Genomic DNA, 21,798 nt, shown 5'->3' on the forward strand with positions numbered 1-21,798 from the left:
TTTCTCGGACAGCTAGTCTGCTGCTTCAGGGCCAGTTACAAGGCACAATAATATCTTTAGTATCCCTGGTGGTCCAGCAGTGAATCATAACAAGAGCGACTTTCCTTTACTCCTGCCCTTCCGTGAGAACTCAGGTGTCAAGTTGGGTTTGGTAGGAACATGAGGGTCCTGGTGCAGAAAGCTAACGGGGCAGGAGAGACTGGTTGGGCTATGCTGCCTAGAGTCGCGGTGCTGTATCTGCACAGCCCCCGTCCTGCCGGTGCAGACACCATGTGGCTCAGTCACTTCCTGCTCAGCTGTTTTCAACTCTCTGCAGCCGTGTACTGAGGTTGCATCATTTGCTCTGCGTGCTGGGGACTTCAAGTGTGATATAGTTGGTGCAAGCTAGTAGCCTCAAGTTCCTACCAAACCCAACCTGGCATCTGAGTTCTCACGGAAGGACAGGAGCAAAGGAAAGTCGCTCCTGTTATGATTCACTGCTGGACCATCAGGGATACTAAAGATATTACTGTGCCTTGTAACTGGCCCTGAAGCAGTGGACAGTCTAGCGGTCTGCGAAACGCCAGCCACATTGGCCTTGGCTTTGGTTCCGGGATGTGGAATAATTCCAACCCTGGCCCAGATAGCCCGACATGGCACAGCTAAAACAGAAGATTGAAAAATCAAAAAGAAAAAGCAACAGAATACTGAAGATAAGTAATGTTCTGTTGACTTTTTTCAAATCTCTGAAGCGGTCTATAGTTAAAAATACACGAGATTAGCTAATAGTCACAAATTAATATCAAGGAAAGTATAAAAATGACAGGATAAAAGAATTAAATAGTAAGAACATAATGAGCAGGTTTTTGGCCAGTGATTGAAGTATGGAGTAAGTATATGCGTGGAGGGGCATAATCGAAAGGGACGTCTAAGTCCATTTACGTCCATTTTGCAAGTCCTCCAAAGTCAAAAAGAGCCTAAGACACATTTTCAAAAGAGACGTCCAACGTCTTGACTTTCGAAAATCGTCCAATTATACGTCCTGAAGATCTGATCATCCAGGTGATGATGGTCTGGAGGCTGAATTTTAAAGTTGTGATTAAAATTTTTATGGGGGTGGGGGGGGGTCGGTGACCAATGCGGTAGTGTTTGGGGGTCTGTTTTATGTGTTTTCAGTGCATATGTAGTGAGTTTAGGTGGGTTTTTGTGACTTAGACCATGTTTCAAATGGTCTAAGTCACAACGTCCAAGTTCCGTCAATCGTGGGCTGTATCACTTTTGGTTATACATGCTGTACGACTAAGTCTAAGCCGGACCAGGTCCCGCCCAACTCCTGCCCTCGACACACCTCCCGAAACATCCCGTTTAGCTTTGGATGTTGAGCGGCACTATGATGGCCTAAGTCATTTAGAAATACAGTGGAACCTTGGTTTACGAGCATAATTCGTTCCAGAAGCATGCTCGTAAACCAAATTGCTCGTATATCAAAGCAAGTTTCCCCATAGGAAGTAAGGGAAACTGCTTTGATTGGTTCCACCCCCCCCCCCCCCCCACGAGGCTACCGGTGCTGCTCCATTCTCCCCCCCCCCCTTGAGGAATCCGACGCTGTTCCAAACCCCTCCCCGCGATCCAGCATCCCCCCCCCGCTCGCGTTGCCCCCCCTCCACCGCGATCCTACTTCCCCCACCCCCCTCCCGAGCAGTCAATGACACCCTTTACCCGACTTGGCACCAGTGCCGGTGCCCGAAGATCCTCCCTCTTCTGGCACGGCTGGGCGGTGCGTCGGAGATCCTCCTTCTTCTGGTCTGGGCTGGACTGGCTTTGAGCATTTGCGCATGCTCAAAGCCTTCTGGTCTCGCTCTCTCCGAGATTGAGAGCGAGACCAGAAGGCTTTGAGCATGCGCAAATGCTCAAAGCCAGTCCAGCCCAGCCCAGACCAGAAGAAGGAGGATCTCCAACGCACCGCCGAGCCCAGGCCGCGCCAGAAGAGGGAGGATCTTCGGGCACCGGCACTGGTGCCAAGTCAGGTAAAGGGTGTCATTGACTGCTCGGGGGGGGGGGAAGTAGGATCGCGGTGGAGGGGGGGGCAATGCGAGCAGGGGGGGGGGGTGCCGGATCGCTGGGGGGATGCCGGATCGCTCGGGGGGGGGGGGGCGCTCGTACAGCGAGGCAAGATCGGTTTACGAGGCACCAAGTTTGCAAATGTTTTGCTCGTCTTGCAAAACACTCGCAAACTGGTGCACTCGTAAACCGAGGTACCACTGTACGTCCAAAACCCGGTTTGATTATCGACGCTTGGACGTTTTTGAGAAATGTTCTTCCGTTTTTCTCTTTCGATTATGAGCCCCATAGCGTCTACGCTGACAATGCAAGTCGATGTGACGACAAAGCGTAGTACTCCTTGATTCTGAGGCCTTTTCCTGCATAGTAATTACTTAGTAACTATATATAATCACATTTGAAAAATACGTTTATAAAAAAATATTTGATTAACAACAGTTGGTGTAGACCTCTTCATTTAAATGGTTTATTTGACAGTTTCTATATATTGATTATTAGTACCACTTAGTTAGGATTTTCCTAAGTTTATACGCTCACTAATGTGCACCAGGAAAAATCTGTGCTAAGAAGTATTCTATAAAGGACTCTCTTACAGAATAGTGCTTAGAACCAACTCTCACACTGAAAAGTTGAGTGCCAGTATTTATGCCATCTGAAAAGTGTTGCAAATGCCAGCATCCCAACTTGAAAGTGGAGTTTTCCTTGGGAAAAGTGGATTTATTATTGAGAATTCTCAGGATAAAGTTTCTTTGTGCCTCTGGATTTTGATCACCCAACTCATGGCATTTTGGTGTGTAAATGATGCAATTCTATAACATTTCAGCAGGCCACTGGCCACACCTCTTTTGGATTTCACGCTATGCGATTTAGATGCTTAGTATTATAGAATAGCAGGCAGATATGCATGCAAAACTAAATTAGTGTCAATTATGCCAATGATTGTTAGTTTCTTTTTTTTTTCCAATTTTATCTTTATTGAAATAACCAGTACACAACAGTTCCTAAAGAAAGGGCAGATAAATCAACAGATGCTGTTAGCTTCAAGCGTGGTCCCACAAGTGAAAATATACAGAGGAAAATGAGGAAAATGAACCAACACAACAATGATAATGGCTCATTAACCAATTTGTTTGTGCATGCATCTTGGAGCCATGCCAAGTTTCATCACCATATATCCAGGCTACAGTAGGATATACAGGGCAAGGAGGGTAGAGGATTCTCAGGTGTAAAGTTGGGTGATGTAGCCTAAGTAGGTTGGTGCTCTGCTGACAGAAGAAAATTGGAGAAAAGCAGGGATAGAAGAAGCATTTGTGTTTCTTTAGCGTTCCTCCAGACCGGCACAGATGGATGGACTTACGCTCCTCTGCCAGCAGGTGGAAACTGAGAACAAATTGAACTGTAGCAATAGTACAGATAGGCTGTGCAGTCGCCTAGAGATCAGTGTTTTCAATCTCCAGCAGGTGGAGATGGTATGCCTGTGCAATCCTGTTAGGCCCTTTGGATAGGAGATAGACCAGTGGTTCCCAACCCTGTCCTGGAGGAACACCAGGCCAATTGGGTTTTCAAGCTAGCCCTAATGAATATGCATGAAGCAAATTTGCATGCCTATCACTTCCATCATATGCAAATCTCTCTCATGCATATTCATTAAGGCTAGCCTGAAAACCCGATTGGCCTGGTGTTCCTCCAGGACAGGGTTGGGAATCACTGAGATAGACAGTGGTTAATTGGGAATTCTGATGGAAGGGATAGACAAGAACTCTTACTGGCTCTTTTTTGTCCAGACAGAGGTAGGAGCCCATGAGATCCTTTCTTACTTTGGGGGGTGCTACACTTGGGTGGCTGAGTCCCTCCCCTCCTTCTTAGTGGTGCCTCAGCTTGTACACCTGTTGGGCAACAGTTAAGTTGTATGCCTGATGAATTCTAGTGTATTTTGCTAAGGGGAGGAGAAGAAAAGATAGCAGTGCGAGGTCTAGGAGACTAGAAATTTAGGCTCAGTTATGCTACTGTTGGTAGCTGTCTAGATTATTTGTTTTTTTTATAAACTTTGTGGTTATACATGGAAAGGGAGAGGAACTAGGTATGAATCACAAAGAATTTGTATCTTCATTTGCCTAAGATGATAGAGTACAAATGAGAAGCACAAGAAATACTTCTTATCTGTGATGGTTTTTGCATGTAATCGTACTCTATGGCTGGTAGCTGATACATACTTTGTTATGTTTCCTTGATAGGATTTGATGCACAGATTGTCAGTGTTGAGGCAGTTCTCTGGACATTTGTCTAGTGATTCAGGTTTTGTGACTTGATTGTCTCCCTCATCCCTCAGGGATGTTTAAAAAAGTGGAAGCATAAATATTTTGTGCCAAATGTTTTTGGTTTTATAACTGTACATTTTCCATCTGGCTCTCATTCATGCCTGTCTGTAACAAAATGAAGCTAACATGTCTCGGTATCCTGTATTATCTAACCACAGGGCAATACTTAAATCTTGATAAGGATCATAATGGAATGCTGAGTAAAGAGGAGTTGTCACGCTATGGAACTGGGACCCTCACTAATGTGTTTCTTGATCGTGTCTTCCAGGAGTGTCTTACCTACGATGGGGAAATGGTAAGCATGAGCATCTGATTCTGTGCATGTTCCAGGTTATTCTGTAATAAACCCAGATTAGAGCAGATCCTACACCAATTTTAGAGTAGTGAGGCCTGAGGTGGTATAAGCACAAAGCTCAAGGTCAGATGAAGTATACTTGAAGAAGTATAAATATAGGGTAGGATCTCCTGAGTATTAAAGTAGAGATGTGGTTATAGAATTTAGTTTTTTCTATTGAATTGTTCTTGCCTGTAAACTAACACAGCTTCTCACACATTTTCCAGCTTAAGAAGCATTACATTTTAAAAAATGTTTTGTGGCATGCCAGCTTTCACAGAGTAGACAGGATGGACATGGGAAGAGACTCATAAGCCCAAAACAAAGTTAGGAAAGCACTGAAAGCCGCAGGAAGGACTTGGAGGCATTGGTGTTATGTACTGTGTGTATCCTGCGTAAAGCAGAGCCAGGCTAACCATACCCTACCTTCTGCCTCTCCATTTCCACACACTGGGGTTCATGCTTGGTCTATTTATTTATTAGGTTTTATTTACCACTTTTTTGAAGAATTTTGCCCAAAGCAATATGAGCATGTATAATCCAGATATAGATGATAAACAATTATTTATTTTATTTTTATTAGTTCTTTATATACCACCTATTAATGAAGGTTGTCTAAGCGGTTTACATTCAGGTACTCTGGCATTTGTCCCTATCTGTCCTGACAGGCTCACAATTTATCAAATAGCAGTGCACTTTATAGCATATTTATCTTCTTACAATGCCCATACAATACACATTAAAACATCTTTAAACGGCAAAAGGGACAAGCAGAGATGGAATATAACAAGTGTTTAGATAAATAAAGGAAACTAGAGGAAAAATTGTACGTGTGTTCATAAAAGGTGAATACAACTATCTCGGCTAAAGTGCTTGTGATAAACAGGTCCTGTTGCAATGGACAGGTGACGATTCCAGTGACCTACTGCCGACATGGATGTTACGCATACATTTGCATCAGGGCATGGTCTTTCATATAATAACTCAGATAATTTATTTTGAAGTTCAAAACCTCTGTGAGAAAGCTCTTTGAGCTTTTGAACTTCAAAAGAAATCATCTGAGTTATTATATGAAAGATCATGTATACAAAATATAACCCACTAGATATGGAAAGTGCAACACAAACTTAAATCCTAATCCAGGAAAAGTGAGAGAGAGAATGAGCAAGGCAGCCTGACCAGCACAAGGAAACTCTCTCAGAGGAAGCTATGGACATATTTGTATAGGCAGACTGGAGTCGGTTAACAAGGAAGCCAAACTATGTCCTAATGTACTTTGGCTATTAGCCCTGAAGCAGTGGACTTACATTACTGTCCACGAAACGCTGCCGCGTCGGCGGCATAGCCAGTGCATAGGCATTAGACTGCGACTTGTCTCTTAAAAGCTACAAATGAACATCGTTTAAGATAAGTGAATTGTAAAATCATTATGAGACTTGTAGACCATTTGCTATTATGTTGCCTTTCATTTCTCTAACTTTAAGAAATTGCAATGCTCATATTTAGTTAGAGTGAGGTTATGTTTATAAAGTAACTGTAGAATATACACCCTGAAGGTTTATTTAAAACTTTATTTAATAGAACATTCCTGATATGAACATTTTAATATGGACCTTTAGGGTTTAGTATAGAAAAAAGAAAAGAAAAAAAGTTTAAAAAAATTAATATTTAGTTAAAAAACTCTATAGATTCCAGGTTTTTTGGCCTATGACTGGAGCGTGGAGTGTACTACTACGCTGACAGTTCAGTCCATGATAGGACTACGCGTAGGCTCCAATTCTGAGGCCTTTTCCTGGATTAGGATTTAAGTTTGTGTTGCACTTTCCATATCTAGTGGGTTATATTTTGTATACATGATTATTTATAATTTGGACCACTAGGGTAATTGAGATTTAGTTTAGATATTATTATATGAAAGGCCATGCACCGATGCAGATATATGTGAAATATGCATGTCAGTAATGGGTCACTGGAATAGCTTTTGAAGATAAATTTATTATTCATTTTGTTAAGTTGAAAGATATAAATACAAATTATAAAATCAAATTATGTGGAAGGAAGAAACATATGGTTGATGAAGAGGCTAGTGACTAATTTTCGACAAGAAGAAGTTACCCGTTTTGAATGCCGCTTCTGAAGTCCTTTTTAACAAATATGCTTTTTGTTTGCTTGGGATATTATAAGTAGAAAATGCTGGTTACTTGTGGTTTTTGATATTTAGATGATAACCAACTTGAAAAATTGTGACCAAACTTTAAACTATTTATCATGCAAAACATAAAGCAGTCACATGGCTGCAATATCCATTCACATGCTGTCAACTTTGCAAATCTTCCACCCCCTCATATGTTAACTTCCTCTTCGGTGTACCTTTTTAAAATTATCCCTATAGTTTCATTTGTGACATGATCAGTATAGTCTAATCCACTGTGAAATCCCTCAGTGGCATAGCCAGACAGCTAATTTTGGGTAGGCCCAAGCTCAAAGCAGGTAGGCACAAAATTTTTTCTGTCCCTTCCCCAAATCTCCACACCTCCCCCAGCACCATCCAACTCAAAACATAAATACTTTAGCTAATGAGGATCCCCAAAGTCTGTCAGATGAAGATTTCCACCAAGAAGGGACCAGAGCTCCTTTGTACCAAGTTTGACGGGCAGTAGCAAGGTCCCTGAGCCACCATTTATGCTTAGTTGTCAGTGGCTCAAGGATGCTGCTGCCAACTGCAGGGCTTGGGAAATGGGAGTTCTGGCTGCCTTTGGAAGAGGTCCTTAGCTAGTGGTGCTTGGGGATCCTCATCAGTTACAGCAAGGGTTAGGGCTGGTGTTAGACATACTGGGGCCCAGTCAGAAAATAAGAGGGCCCATCCCTGATTTCCTCTCCTCCTTGCCTCCCCTCCAATCACCCCTCCTGCCAGTACTTTCATACCACAAAAACTCAGCAAATACAGAACAAGAGATCACAAATTCATCAATCCACATGTCAGTCCTCATGGTTGAACTCCAAGATTCAAATTGGCGAGTCTAAGATCCTCCGGAAGCATTGGTTGCAGGTAGGTATACGTACGTTAGATGATGTGTTATCAAATGGGAAGTTGCTTGATTTTTCACGACTGCAACAATCATTCGGTATTTCAAAGTCCCAAGCATATAAGTGGTTGCAGTTGAAGCAGGCCATTCAGAAGGGGTTCCCTGAATGTCAAAATTTAAAAACTCAGTATAGCTTGTCGGGCCTATGCTTCCAGACAGATTTGCTAGGGCATCAGGCAGCCAAGTGGTATAAATTAATATCTGACTTTTTAAACAAAAAACCTAAAACTAGTCTAAAACACATTTGGAGCATTGAGATTAAGCAGCAGATTTCTGCTACTCAGTGGCCACGGATTTGTTCTTGGAGGACGAGATGTACAGCGTCAGCATCTTTGAGGCAGACTTTGTTTTTTCTGTTATATAGAATTTTCTGGACCCTGTTCGTTTGCAAAAGTTAGATAGTTCTAAGTCCAATAGATGCTGGCACTGTCATCTTGATATAGGGACACTGGATCATCTGTTGTTCTATTGTCCCTTGATACTTAAATTTTGGAGATCTATTTGGTGGACACCTGGAATGCTCTCCCGGAGGAGATAATTGCGGAATCCACCGTTTCAGGGTTTAAAGGTAAGTTAGATGTACATCTCCTTATGAGTGGCTTAAGGTAACATAGAACATAGGTAAGGTTAAGCTAGATGTGCATCTCTTATGAGAAGCTTAGAGTATGGGGACTAATACTATGCCAGGGTTCACCTGACGGGGCCTCCGCGTGTGCGGATCGCCGGACTTGATGGACCTAGGGTCTGTTCCGGAGATGGCACTTCTTATGTTCTTATGAAAGTTCCATTATCATTGTCATATGATGTAGTGTTGTTTGGAACATTATTAATGCCCAAAAGTCCAATTAATGCAAATAAGAATAGATTAGTTTTCATCATGACAGGAGTTGCTATGCAGCTAATCACGAAAAATTGTAAGAATTGGAATAACATAAATTATAGTTTTTGGTGGGAGTCCTTATGCCAAATTTATAAGTTTGAACATATGAATTCGTTACTATTGGGAAACTATAATAAATTCAAAGAGATTTGGAGTCCATTAACAAAATTTTGTAAGGATTGATCATTAGTATTTCCCTTTTATTTCTGAATGAGTGTTATACACATCCAGCAAGGGTGGGTAGGAGGGTGCGGGAGGGGGTTGTTATGTACTTATTATATCATTTGATTGTAATGAGTGCTGTTTATTGTATTAATTGTTTGTTAACCTGTTGCACTTTATGTTGGCTTTTAAAAATGAATAAAGATTTATTAAAAAAAAGAAATAAAAATATGTAGTTTCTCTTGGCCAGGAAATGTATTCTAAGAAACTGGAGACAGGAATGCCCTTCTATGAGGGAGTGGAAAAATGAAATTTATGCTTTATTGCACATGGAGAGACTGGATATGAAAAGAGCTTCACCAACAGCATGATAACACTTTATGCAGATTTGGTCGCCTGTTTTGGACAATGTGCCTCTCTAGAGCCTGCAGTTATTTGTTGAATATGTAATCTAGCTGGGTGAGGGAATTATGAGTTCAGTGATGTTCTAGGGCACAGGTGTTAAACTCGAAACCTGTGGGGCAAATCCGGCCCGCCTGGCCGTTTTATGCAGCCCACAGTACAATGAGTGTTTTCATTGCCGCCCCCGGTGTTATCTTCTGGCCGGCTCCCTCCTCCTCACTGCCACAGTGTGCACAAAACCGGTGGGGGGCGGCTCCGAGCATCCTGCGCCTGAACCGGAAGCCACCTCTCTGATGAAAATGCTTCCGGATGAGGCACAGGATGTGCGAAGAACTCCACCCACGGCTTTGTGCACACTGTGGCAGTGAGGAAGAGGGAGACGGCCAGAAGATAACACCAGGGACGGCAATGAAAATGTGCATCACACCGCGGGCCGCATAAAATGGCCAGACGGGAGCTGGCCAGAAGGTAAGACATCCGCCGGAGGGAGGCACCTAGTTGAGGCACAGCATGGAGGGAGACAACAAAGGTAGGGAGAATGATTTTATTTTCAATTTAGTGATGGAATTGTGTCAATTTTGAAAATTTACATCTGCTGTCTATATTTTGCCCTATTCAGGAAGAAATGCTTTGTTTGTTTTTTTTCTCTGGGGTTGTACTGCATGCAGAGTCTTGAATCTTAGAGTTTCATTTGTATATATTAGTACTTTTAGTTTTTGGTCCCGTATTTGCATAGAGGTTATCTGTGTTCTGGTAGGAATGAATGTTGAGAAGCATACAATGTGCTTTGCGTAGTTTAATTTTGTGGTTGACCATTATATGTTGTTAATAAGATTATATTGTGTCTGTATATATGAAAAATGAATGGAAAAAATGTTACAATTAGTGCTGTTATGGGGGCGGGGTATGAGGCGAAGATTGGGTGGGATCTGGCCCACGACTTAGCCTGTATTTTGGATTTCGGCCCCTTAATGTGATTGAGTTTGACACCACTGTGAAGAACCAACATGTGTAGCCCTGATTGTTCTCTCTTTCTGGAAAATTCAATAAAAATTTATTAAAATAGAAATAAAAATAAAAATATGTAGACAGAAATTGAACTGGGAACTCCAAGACTCAACATGTACTACAATGAAGAAATGAAAAAGGAAAATACATTTTCTTTTCTAGTGAACACAATACAAAGACATCTGCTATGTACTTTTCCCAAAGCTAACATATTTCATTTAATAAATTCAAAATAAAATGCTTTTTTCTACATTTGTTGTCTGGACATTATATTTTTCCATCATATTGATTCCAGCTTCTCTTTTCTGCTTTCCTGTCTGTCCTCTGCTAAGTTCCCCTTCAAGTGGCAGCTATCCATGTGTTCTTTCTCCTCTGTTTTTTCCATTCTCTCACTACACTGTCTCTTACATATTGATCTTTCTGTTTTGTCTCTTTCCTCTTTTTTTATTTTCTGCTTCTTCATTCAGATTTCACACTTCTTTTTTTACTTTCAACTGTCTATCAAATTTGTATCTCCTTCTCTCACCCACTAGCTTTCCCATCCCCCACCTCACTCCTTACCAACCTTCACTTCCCTTTCATCTTTAACCTACTCTCTATTATCATATTTCTACTCTAAGCAATCACTATCCTTCTTTCATTTATTCACCCCATCCTCTCCCACATGGTTCCACCATTCCTATTCTTTTCTTCCCTCCATCCTTCTAACTCAGAATCTGCTCCCTCTTTCCCCTTTCTACCTTTATAGCTGATATCTTTCTGCCCCTTTCCCTTCTGCCCTACCCCTTCCACCATGATCATTGCTCTCTCCCTTCATCCCTCCCATTTTCTTTCATCTCTCCCTCCTGACCCCTGAATTAGAGAATGACATGGTGACAAAATTCATCACCGTTCCCGTGGATAACCGCGGGAAACCATCTTCATGTCATTCTTTAAGGAGAGAGGGAAGAATCAGAGTATGAATGGCCACAACCACTGACCCGCAAGCTTTGCTTTGAATAATGCTGGTGTAGAAGGACAGAGGATGAAATAGACACTAGAAAATGACATGGGTTTATTTCCCGTGGTTATCTGCGGGGACGGGAACGGTGATGAATTTTGTCACCGTGTTATTCTCTACCCTGAATCCATTGTCTCCCTTTTTCTCCTCTCCCCTTCTTCTCTCTCCCCCTTGTGCCCCAGGTCCAACATTTCTCTCTCTTCTTTCCTCTGCCCATGCAGCGTCTCTTTTCTTCCCCTCTACCACCATGTCCAACCTTTGCAGCATCTCTCTGTCCCTTTCATGACCATGTCCAACATTTCATTCATTTGTTCCTCCCTTTCTTGCCACCTCCCCATGCAGAATCTTCCCCTCCTTCTCATGACCATGTCCATGAACATTTCTCCCTCTCTTACTCCCCATATTCAGCATCTATCCTATCCAACCCCCTTATCTATTTCACCCTTTAACTTCCCCTACCTCCATGCAGCATCTCTTCCTCCCTGTCCCCCACTCTGTCCAACTGTTCTTCTCTTTTCTTCCTCCCTCCTTCCTGTGGCCCAAACTTTCTCTAGCATATCCCCGGTCTGGAGGAAACAACTTGGGCTCAGATAGTACAGGGAACTCCCATGTACGAATGGAGCCAGCTAAACTGTTAGTTCATCACTAATGAGCATGCTTTCGCTGCACTGCGCCACAACATAGGGTACCTTATGCCAATTTTCATAAAAATGTTTATTCAATTTATATCAAATTAAACTTGAGGTTAAAATTAGAATTAAAATGGCAATTAATTATATGCATTAAGTGACAGGAGCACTCCCCGATCCAGGGTGTCAAAAACTTGTGCCAACAAGTGGCCAAACATCCCTGGTGCCGTATTTAATACCAACGCTTGTATAGCATCTTCGGTCGTGATAGGTTGAGACAGGCTGACCTTCTCCCTTTCTGAAAGTATTTCCATGGGAATGTTATCTAAGTAGGTCTCCAGAGGTCTCCGGTTGAGTCGGCTCTTGGAACAATTCCTAATAATAAGTTTTAAAGGCAGCCCCAATTGTTTCGGGTGTAACACATTCCTGTCCATCTGGAGTTACAATACACAATATCCAATTCAGTACCCTCTGCTTTTTGTGTTTATTAGCTAGTGAACGCCCCGCCTTGTTGTTAAATTTGAAATGCTCCTGCCTAACCTTTTGCAAGTCTTCACTTATACGAAATAGCTCTAGTTCCCACAGTTCATTATGAAATAACACAAGGTCAGTGCAGTCAGTCGCTGATCCCCTTTTATTCTGCATTTTAATCTCTAGTTCATGCAAATGGTTGTGTGACACTAGTTCTTTATGTATTTTAGTTTTATGAAGATGAGCTTGAAGAGCAATAATTTTTCCCCGAGTACTACGTTAAGACCTTCCCATAATAAACAATGATCAGTAGCACTGAGGTTGTTAAACTCCAAATTTTCCCCTATCTCATGTGTCAGTTTCGCTATATTATCAGGATCTGACAATATAAAGTCAGTGAAATGCCCAAAATATAAAGTCAGACCTCCCAAATTCAACAGCATGATCTGAGAGGGAGCTAGTCTGTATAATGCAAGAACACAAACGTTGTGTTATCCCTACATCTCCAAACCACAGATCAATCCAGAAATGGGAGTCATGTAATGAAGAATAATAAGTATAGTCCCTGTCATAGGTGTGTATACATCTCCATAAGTCTGTCAGCCACGAAAGCAAATGGTCTCTCACTTTGCGCATAATGTATATGGGCCATGGTATTATCTAAAGCAGGATCCACAGTCATGTTGAAGTCCCCCCCCCCCCCCGACCAACAGTATACCCTCCACTTGCCGTCTAAAGAGTATCGTTAAGGAGTCAAAAAAAGCTCCCTGGCCCGAGTTCAGGGCGTATACATTTACTAATGTATATTGTACATTTGAGAACCCAACTGGAGTGTCAAAAGGATGATTTTCCCCTCCAGATCCCACGCCACCTGCTGTACAGAAGCTTGCAAGGAAGAAGATAACAATATTCCCACGCCCCTCATTTTCTTCCCCCCCCCCCTGTATATTGGATGCTAAATAAATCGAGGTAAACTTAGGATGTTTCAGTAAATGTTCATGCTATGCCAACAAATGAGTTTCCTGTAAAAAAAAAAAAATCACAGTTGCCCATAGGCAACTGATTTCCTTAAATAGCAGACGCCGCTTGGTTGGCATATTAAGGCCCCGCACATTAAATGTGAGACAAGCCAAAGTGTCTCCTAAATCACCCCTGTGGGAACCCAGTAAAGACCAGCAATCAGATGGACTTTGGCAAGCTGCCTTAGCAATTATAATAATAATGTTATTCTTCTATACCGCCACAGTCGAATGACTTCTAGGCGGTTTACAGCGAAGAAGGCTGGACAATCAGCAAATTACAGAATGCTGGAAGTGAGGGTATAACTTATTGCATAAAAAATAGATAAAAGGAAAATATGAATCTTAAGTATATAGTATAGGTCTCTTGTATGCAACCCAAGGAATAAAGCTGGACAATCTGCAAATTTTAGAATAGAGCTGGACAATAAGGCAAATTGCAGAATGAAGCAAATTGCAGAATAAAGCGAGTTACAGAATAAAGCAAAATACTGAATAAAGCGAATTACAGAATAAAACTGGACAGTCATCGAATTACAGAATGCAAGTAGTGAGGGTATAACTTATTAACAAGAAATAGTTAAAAGGAAAATATGAAACTTAAGTATGTAATTTAGGTTTCATGTATGCAACCCAAGTAATAATGCTGGACAATCAGCGGATTGCAAAATGCAGAAAGTGAGGGAGCAACATAGTACACAGGAATTGACAGAGGGAAAAAATAACTTTGTAAGTAGTGAAGCTTCTGTTTAGGAGATGAATTTGTCAAACAGTACGGTTTTAATTGCTCTCCAGAAGGCGCCGTAGGTCAGGCTGGCTCCATTGATGTAATTACCCAGCCAGGACTACTGTTTACTTGCTTGGAACATGAAGGACCTGTCCAAAAAGGATTTGTATTTGCAGCCTGTTATCTTTGGGTATGTAAATATGTTATGGTTTCTGGTTGACCATGTGGGGTTGTGTAGTATGAAATGTGGTAGTAGGTAAGAAGGCGCTAGTCTCCAGACCTGCTTGAAACAAGTACAGGCAAACTTGAACATTATTCGCGCCTCCATTGGCAACCAGTGCAACTTTCTTAGTAAGGGCTGATGTGGTTGTTTTTCCTCAATCTGAAGATCAAGTGAACTGCAGTGTTTTGCACTATTCTCAATTTTTGTACTATTTTTTTTTTGGGATACCTAGATAAACTATATTGCAGTAGTCCAGAATTGATAGGATCAGAGACTGCACCAGTAATCTAAAGGATGTAGCGTCAAACTATTTTTTTAATGGTCCTTAGCTTCCACAGTGTACAAAAGCATGGTTAGATGTGTGTCTAGTGTGATTCCTAATATTTTTATAGTTTTGGAAATTGGGTATTCGTGGCTGTTTAGTTGTAACGATGTTCTGGTAATTTTTTTCATTGGGGCTTGCCAAGAAGACTTTCATCTTTTCTGTATTTAGTTTCAGTTTGAAGTTGATTGTCCATTTTTTCAATTTCGTTCATTATATGAGAGATGTGATCTAGAATTTAATTTGTTATGTTATTTAAGGGAATTAAGATGGAAATATCATCTGCATATATATAATAGTTTAAGTTTAACTTTTGTAATAGATGTCCTAAGGATGAGATGTAAATGTTGAATAGTGTGGGTGATAGTGGGGAGCCTTCAACCCCCGAGGGGTTTTTCATGGGCTAGAGTAATTCCCATCGCTGGCCACTCGGTATGATCTGTTTGTTAGGAATTCCTGGAACCATTTCTTAACTTTTCCCGAGAGCCCCATTGCTTCTAGGCTAGAGAGCTGCACGGGAACGAGGACAACGGGAATCCCATGGGACCCGCGGGGATCCTGCGGGTTCTCCCTTTGGGTCACGGGGATCCCGTGGGGACGTCCCCTAGGGTCGCGGGGATCCTACGGGGTTAGATGGAAACTCGAGCCGCGAGGCTCGTCTTTTTTTCCTACCTGCCCTGCCGCAACACACAGCCGACCGGAAATCTTCCCCGATGTCAGCGCTGACATCGGAGGGAGGGCTTTGGAGGGAGGACTTAAGCAAAGCCCTCCCTCCCTCCCTCCGACGTCAGCGCTGATATCAGGGAAGGCTTCCGTTCGGCTCTGTGTGCTGGGGCAGTGCAGGCAGGAAATAGAAAACGAGCCTCGCGGCTCGAGCTCTATTTGACTGGTAATTTGCTTAAAGATGAGGGCTGGGAGGCGGAACACAAAAGGGGGGAGGGAGAGCATTTTTGGAACTTGGGAATAGAGAGCTGCAACCATATTTGAAAAAACATAGGGGGAAGGCTTCCAAAATTCAAGGGTTATCTTACAAAGCTGTCCTTGGTGCGGCAGAGCTGTGGGACTCCCCTCTGGTTAAAGGTTCAGAGGATAAAATCATTTCTCAACCTTTGGCCAGTATCAGAGTCACTTGTACAGCTCCTTTTAGAGTGCTGCATTCCCTGAATTACCCATTCCCTCTCATTCCATTTGAGGAGGCACATTCAGAACCTCATGTAAACCCACAGTGTTCTAGGCTGCACAGGGCATTCACCGTAATAAACAAGCCCCATTATTTTCAAAGCAGAGGATGAAAACAAATAGATTAAATCAGAAAATGTTGTTTATGAGAAATTGGCTTCCATCGATCACAGAGCAATGGCAAGGAAGGTCCTCTGACTGTGTGCTGTTACACAGTCAAAGGTTAATTTATAGCCATTGGCAGCTCTCCTCAGGTTATTTTTAGTCAGTGGTCAAAAATCTTTTAAGCAAGAGTGGGCAATATTTAACAAGTGACACAGAGATTAGGTTGCAAGGAAAGAAAAATATTAATGTCAGCATTGTAATCAATGTTTTCCAGCATAACAAAAACGATATGTGCCAGCCAGAAGTACTGTACAGAAGGACTGTTCAATATTACATTACATTACATTAGTGATTTCTATTCCGCTTGTGCCTTGCGGTTTTAAGCGGATTACAATTAGAAGAGATCTGGACATTACCGAGAGAATTACATAAACAATGATTCAAGTAAGTTACATGTTATGGTAGAATGTTACAAATTTAAAGATATCAGGAATTTATCCGAGAGAGTTACATAGCAAGATTCAGGTAATTATAGGATACAGCGGGGAATAACATTAAATTCAGGTAACAGAAGAGAGTTACCTAACATTGAGGTTATTAAAGGATACAGTGGGGAATTTTTCCGATAAAATTACATAGCAAGAATCCGGTAATTACAGGATACAGTGGGAAATAACAATATATTCGGGTAACCGAAGGGAGTTACCTAACATTGAAGGTAATTACAGGATACAGAGGGGAATAACAGTATATTCGGGTGAAAGAAGAAAGTTATCTAACTTTGAAGGAGTAGAGGTATTGGATACAGGTGTTACAGGATACAGTGGGGAATTTTTCCGATAAAATTACTTAGCAAGCAATATCCTTAGCAATATCCTGTATGATCAATGTTTGCCCGGTGCTACCTCCTGTTTCACTAGAGATTATATAGTTCCAGTATCACTCACATTTTTTTTTCCCTGAAAATGAACTGAAGAGCAGGGCTATAGGGTGTGATTTTTGAAAATCCATCTTATTCCTACAGCTCACTGGTTTGTGTTGCAGGTCCACATTCTTGGGATGTATCACGCGTGTAAGGACCAACAATACGAGTATTTGATAGCCAGAACGCATCATATAGCCGCGGGAGATGGTTGTGTACATGGGAATGGAAGAAAGGAGAATTTTTGGTCATAGGGAGGGAGTGAGGTACAGATGAGAGGGAGAAATATTGTGGTGGAAAGGGAACAGTGGGACAGATTGAAATGGATGCAAGAGGGAGGAATGTTGGACATAGTGGTGAAGGGAATGGAGGGAGATATGTGGCAAGGTGCTGGAGAGAGGTGATAGAAGGAGAAATGTTGGACATGGGGCTGGTGGGCAGGCACAAAAGATGAAAAAGGGATAAATGCTGGACCATGGTAGGAGGAACCAATGAACAGCAACAGAAGAATTTACAGAAGATGGGAAAGCGGAAAAAATAAACTGGGACCAACTTTATGGAAAAATAAGTCTCCAGACAACAAAGGTAAAAAATAGAATTTATTGACTAAAATATGTTAGCTTTGGGAAATGTATATAGCAGATGTCTTTGTATTGTGTGTATTGTGTTCAAAAGAAAAGAAAATGCATTTCTGGTTTTATTTCTACAGTGTTGAAGTACTTGCTGACCCTTGCTGTGACTGGTGGGGATCCCCAAGCACCGACAGCAGAGGACCTCCTCTAGAGACAGCCAGAACTCCCCTGCACCAAGCACAGCAGTCACTGTCAGCATCCATGAGCCACTGAGGTGCCAGCATCTGTGACTCAGGGATGCTACTGCTGCCTGCCAAGCTTGGCAGAAGGGACCCCCGGCCAACTGCAAAGGAAGTCCTCAGCTGACAGCTTGGGGGTTCTCATCAGCTGAGTATTTATATTTTATTATTTACATTAGAGGCTCTGGTCGAAATCCATTTACAAAGTATGTATTCTTCCCAATTAATATTTCCAAATTAATAAAGTGTCTTTGCTTATTTATAAATGGATCTCTACCAGAGCCTTTAATTCAGTAGCATAATTAAATGAAATAACTATTTCTGAAGTTTATAGGGACGGGCAGGGACGGAGGGGATTCCTCGCGGGGACGGGTGGACGGAGTGAATTCCTCGCGGGGATGGAAGGATTCCTCGTGGGGACGGGTGGGAACGGGTAGAATTTTGACGGGGAAGGATATGATTTCTGTCCCCGCGCAACTCTCTAGTCTAGGCATAGTAGCATTATTTTGTGGTCTACTAGATCGAACGCACTACTAAGATCTAGTTGTAGAATCAGAGCACTTGTGCCATTGCTGAAAAGACTATAGAGGTGGCTAAGGATGGAAGCTATAACTGTTTCCATAGCAAAGCAGCAGATGAATCCAGAGACTAGTGGGTATAGCTCACATCGACCAGCAGGTGGAGATAGAGAACTGATTAACAGTTGGCCTTAAAGGCTGGTGTTCCTTCAGTTAATTCAGTTTTGCTCTATCTCCCAGCAGGGTTGGAGCTATCCTTCTAGCTCCTGGTCTCTGCCTGCTGCAGGATAGATGGAGGTGGTGTTCTGTTAGGATTCCTCTGTTGAGACTAGTTCTCTTCAGTAGGTGGGGGTGCCTGGCTGATTGGTGCCGGCTTTGGGAGGTACACCTGGGCCCTCCCAGGTCCCTGCTCCACCCTCCCCTCCGTTGGATAGAGGGGTTCCTTTCCAGGTGCAGGATAGTGGCTGGCTGCTTCATTCCAGTATAAAAAAAAAAAAATAAAAAAAAATATACAGCCTGCCTGCTAGTACTGAGCCGGGCAGTGGTTAACTTGGCTTCCAGTACGTTTTACCAACGATGGCCTGGCTTCGGGGGTAAGCGGCGGACCGGGTGAGTGTTGGCTTTGCCTTTTTTGAGTGGAGTCGCGTTTCCCGGGTGCCGGGCGTATTAGTGGGCGGAGTCGTCTTCCGGCGGCGTTCGCCGCGTGTGTTCAAAAAATAAAAAAAAAAAAAAAACCCGCGTCGGAGCTTTTTGGCAGGCCGAGGGGGGATGGCTGAAGAGGCTGGTCAGATGTGTTCGCGCTGCGGGAAGCGCCGAACACGAGCGGGGCCGTGCTCTGCCGGGTGCTTGGAAGCACCGGCAGACGACCCGTTTTTGGCGGCTTGTGAGGCGGCCATGTCCCGGGTACGGGACTCTTGCGCAATGTCCCCGCCGCTCGGAGTCGATGCAGGATTCCTGCAGGACTCGGCCACGGAGGACAAACGTGAGGCGGCGGGGGAACAGGCGAGAGCGCTGGTGGCCGGCGCGGCCCCTCCCCTCGGCTCGGAGCAGGGCGGGGGAGTGCCTCTTAGCTGGGGTGCATTTTCACCTGAATTTGTTATGTTGCTCCATCAGGCATTTCAATTGCAGCGCTCGCAGCCTACCCAGCCGGGGCTGGGGGCCGGGCAGGCCCTTGCGGTACCCTCTACCTCTAAGGGGGGGGAGGGGACAGAGGATAGACCCTCGGCAGGGGCGGCAGGATCCCCGGGGCAGTTGCAGGGGGCTAAGAAACGCAGGCTAGTGTCTGCGGAGGCGGTGGATATTTTGCCCAGATCTCCTTTCTCCCTGCCTGAGTCATTGGAGGAAGGGGAGCTCTTGGATTGGGACGCGGAGAGTATCCCGGGTAGAGAGGGGGATGACCCTACGGCTATCCGATTGTTCCATAGAGAGGAGCTTTCTTCTTTTATTACTAAAGCTTTGCAAAGTTTGAACATTGCTCAGGAAGATGCCACGGGGTCCGGTAACCCCCTGATGGCAGGTACCCGTAGGCCGTCTAAAGCCTTTCCGGTCCATGAGGCCATGCAGGAGCTAATCTCGGCGCAATGGGAGGCGCCGGAGGCCAGTTTGCGGGTGGCAAGGGCCATGAGGCTCTTGTATCCGGTCGTTCCGACCGAATTGGACAGGTTTAGATTGCCGAAGGTGGACGCTCTGGTGGCAGCAGTGACTAAAAGAACTACCTTGCCGGTAGAAGGGGGCGTGACACTTAAGGATGCACAGGATAGAAAGGTTGAAGCTTCCCTAAAGATGTCCTTTGAAGTGGCGGCAGTTACCTTACAGGCCGCAATATGCAGTTCTTACGCGGCGCGAGCTTGTCTGCAGTGGTCACAAGGGATGACCGATAATTTGCTGGAGTCTGGAGGTTCTATCCCTTCGGAACTAGCTGATTTGGAGTCCGGCTTGGCTTATTTGGCGGACTCCTTGTATGATATTATTCGGGCGTCTGCAAAACAGATGGCTCTGTCTGTGGTTTCCCGCAGGTCCTTGTGGCTCCGTCATTGGGCAGCCGATGCAGCATCCAAGCTACGGCTGGTGAGACTTCCATTTAAAGGGGGTTTATTGTTTGGAACGGAGTTGGAGAAACTGGTAAAGGATTTTGGGGATACCAAAACGCAGCGTTTGCCGGAGGACAGGGCTAGGCCTCCGGTAAGGGCCGCATCGTCTAGGCCGCGTTTCCGGGATGTTAGGCGGGCCAGGGCTGGTAAGCCTTTTTCCAGGTCTGCATCTGGCCCGTTTTCTGCTTCGAGACCTCGGTTTCAGCAGAGAAGTTCCTTTCGGACGGCGAGACCCTCTTCCGGGCAGTCAGCCCGTACCCCCGCCAGTCGCCCTCCACAATGACGGGGGCTTGGCTCCCTCCGCCCTGCCCTTAGGGGGTCGGCTTTCGGCATTCCGGGCGGAGTGGGCCAAAGTCACGTCCGACCAATGGGTATTGGACATTGTTCGCGAAGGGTACAAATTAGAATTCGCCGCTCCCGTCGTAGATTCTTTCTTGGTGTCCCCGTGCCGTGGTGCGGCCAAGGGAGCCGAGGTCCGCAGGACACTGCAGGGGCTGCTAGATCTGGGGGCGGTGGTACCGGTGCCCCCAGAAGAGGTAGGCCGCGGTTTCTATTCCCTGTACTTCATTGTACCAAAGAAGGGGGGGTCCTTCAGACCAGTACTGGATCTCAAAGGGGTCAACAGATTCCTCAGCGTGCGCCATTTCCGAATGGAAACGGTGCGCTCGGTGATTGCGGCGGTGAGACCAGGCGAGTTCCTCACGTCTCTCGATCTCAAGGAGGCGTACCTCCATATTCCGATATGGCCTCCGCACCAGCGGTATCTGCGGTTTGCGATTCTGGGCCAACATTTTCAGTTTCGGGCTATGCCCTTTGGCCTGGCAACGGCCCCCCGCACATTTTCCAAGGTCATGGTGGTGGTAGCCGCTTTTCTACGCAAGGAAGGGATTCGGGTACACCCTTACTTGGACGATTGGTTGATACGCGCCTCTTCCCGGCAGGAGAGTCGGGCGGTGACGCAGAGAGTGATCTCTCTCCTTCAGTCGTTGGGGTGGATTGTCAACTTTCCCAAGAGTGTTTTGGCCCCTTCGCAGTCTTTGGTGCATCTGGGGGTAAGGTTCGATACGGCTCTGGGGAAGGTGTTTCTACCCCGAGATCGGGGGGAGAAATTGCAGGCTCAAATTCGCCTCCTGCTCGGATCGCCCAGACCTCGCGTTTGGGATTATGTACAGGTGCTGGGCTCCATGGTGGCGACTCTGGAGGTGGTTCCATGGGCCCGGAGCCACATGAGGCCCTTACAGCAGTCTCTGCTCTCTCGCTGGTCTCCAGCTTCTCTGAACTACAATGTCCGTCTCCGGTGGAGTCCTCGAGCAGCTCACAGCATGCGCTGGTGGCTCCAGGACTTGCATCTTTGGAGGGGCATGCCGTTGGCCACACCGGATTGGGTGGTAGTGACAACGGATGCCAGCCTGCAGGGCTGGGGAGCCCACTGCATGCAGACGTCGGTGCAGGGAATTTGGTCTTCCCAGGAGGCTCAATGGCCCATAAACTTGCTGGAGTTAAGAGCGATCAGGTTAGCGCTGCGGGCGTTTCAGGCCCGAGTTCACGACAG

At 44.6% G+C, this 21,798-nt stretch overlaps 1 protein-coding gene across 3 annotated transcripts in view; it reads left to right on the plus strand.

Moving 5' to 3' along the window:
* The window catches only part of PPP2R3C (protein phosphatase 2 regulatory subunit B''gamma), a 109,044-nt gene that overhangs the window by 56,365 nt on the left and 30,881 nt on the right, over positions 1-21,798 (plus strand). For all 3 annotated transcript variants that reach the window (XM_033952473.1, XM_033952472.1, XM_033952474.1), the window contains exon 10: positions 4,517-4,653. In XM_033952473.1, the coding sequence (XP_033808364.1) occupies positions 4,517-4,653 (137 nt within the window). The remainder of the gene's footprint in view (positions 1-4,516; positions 4,654-21,798) is intronic.

This window comes from Geotrypetes seraphini, chromosome 7, assembly GCF_902459505.1.
Source record: "Geotrypetes seraphini chromosome 7, aGeoSer1.1, whole genome shotgun sequence".
Taxonomy (NCBI): Eukaryota; Metazoa; Chordata; class Amphibia; order Gymnophiona; family Dermophiidae; genus Geotrypetes; species Geotrypetes seraphini.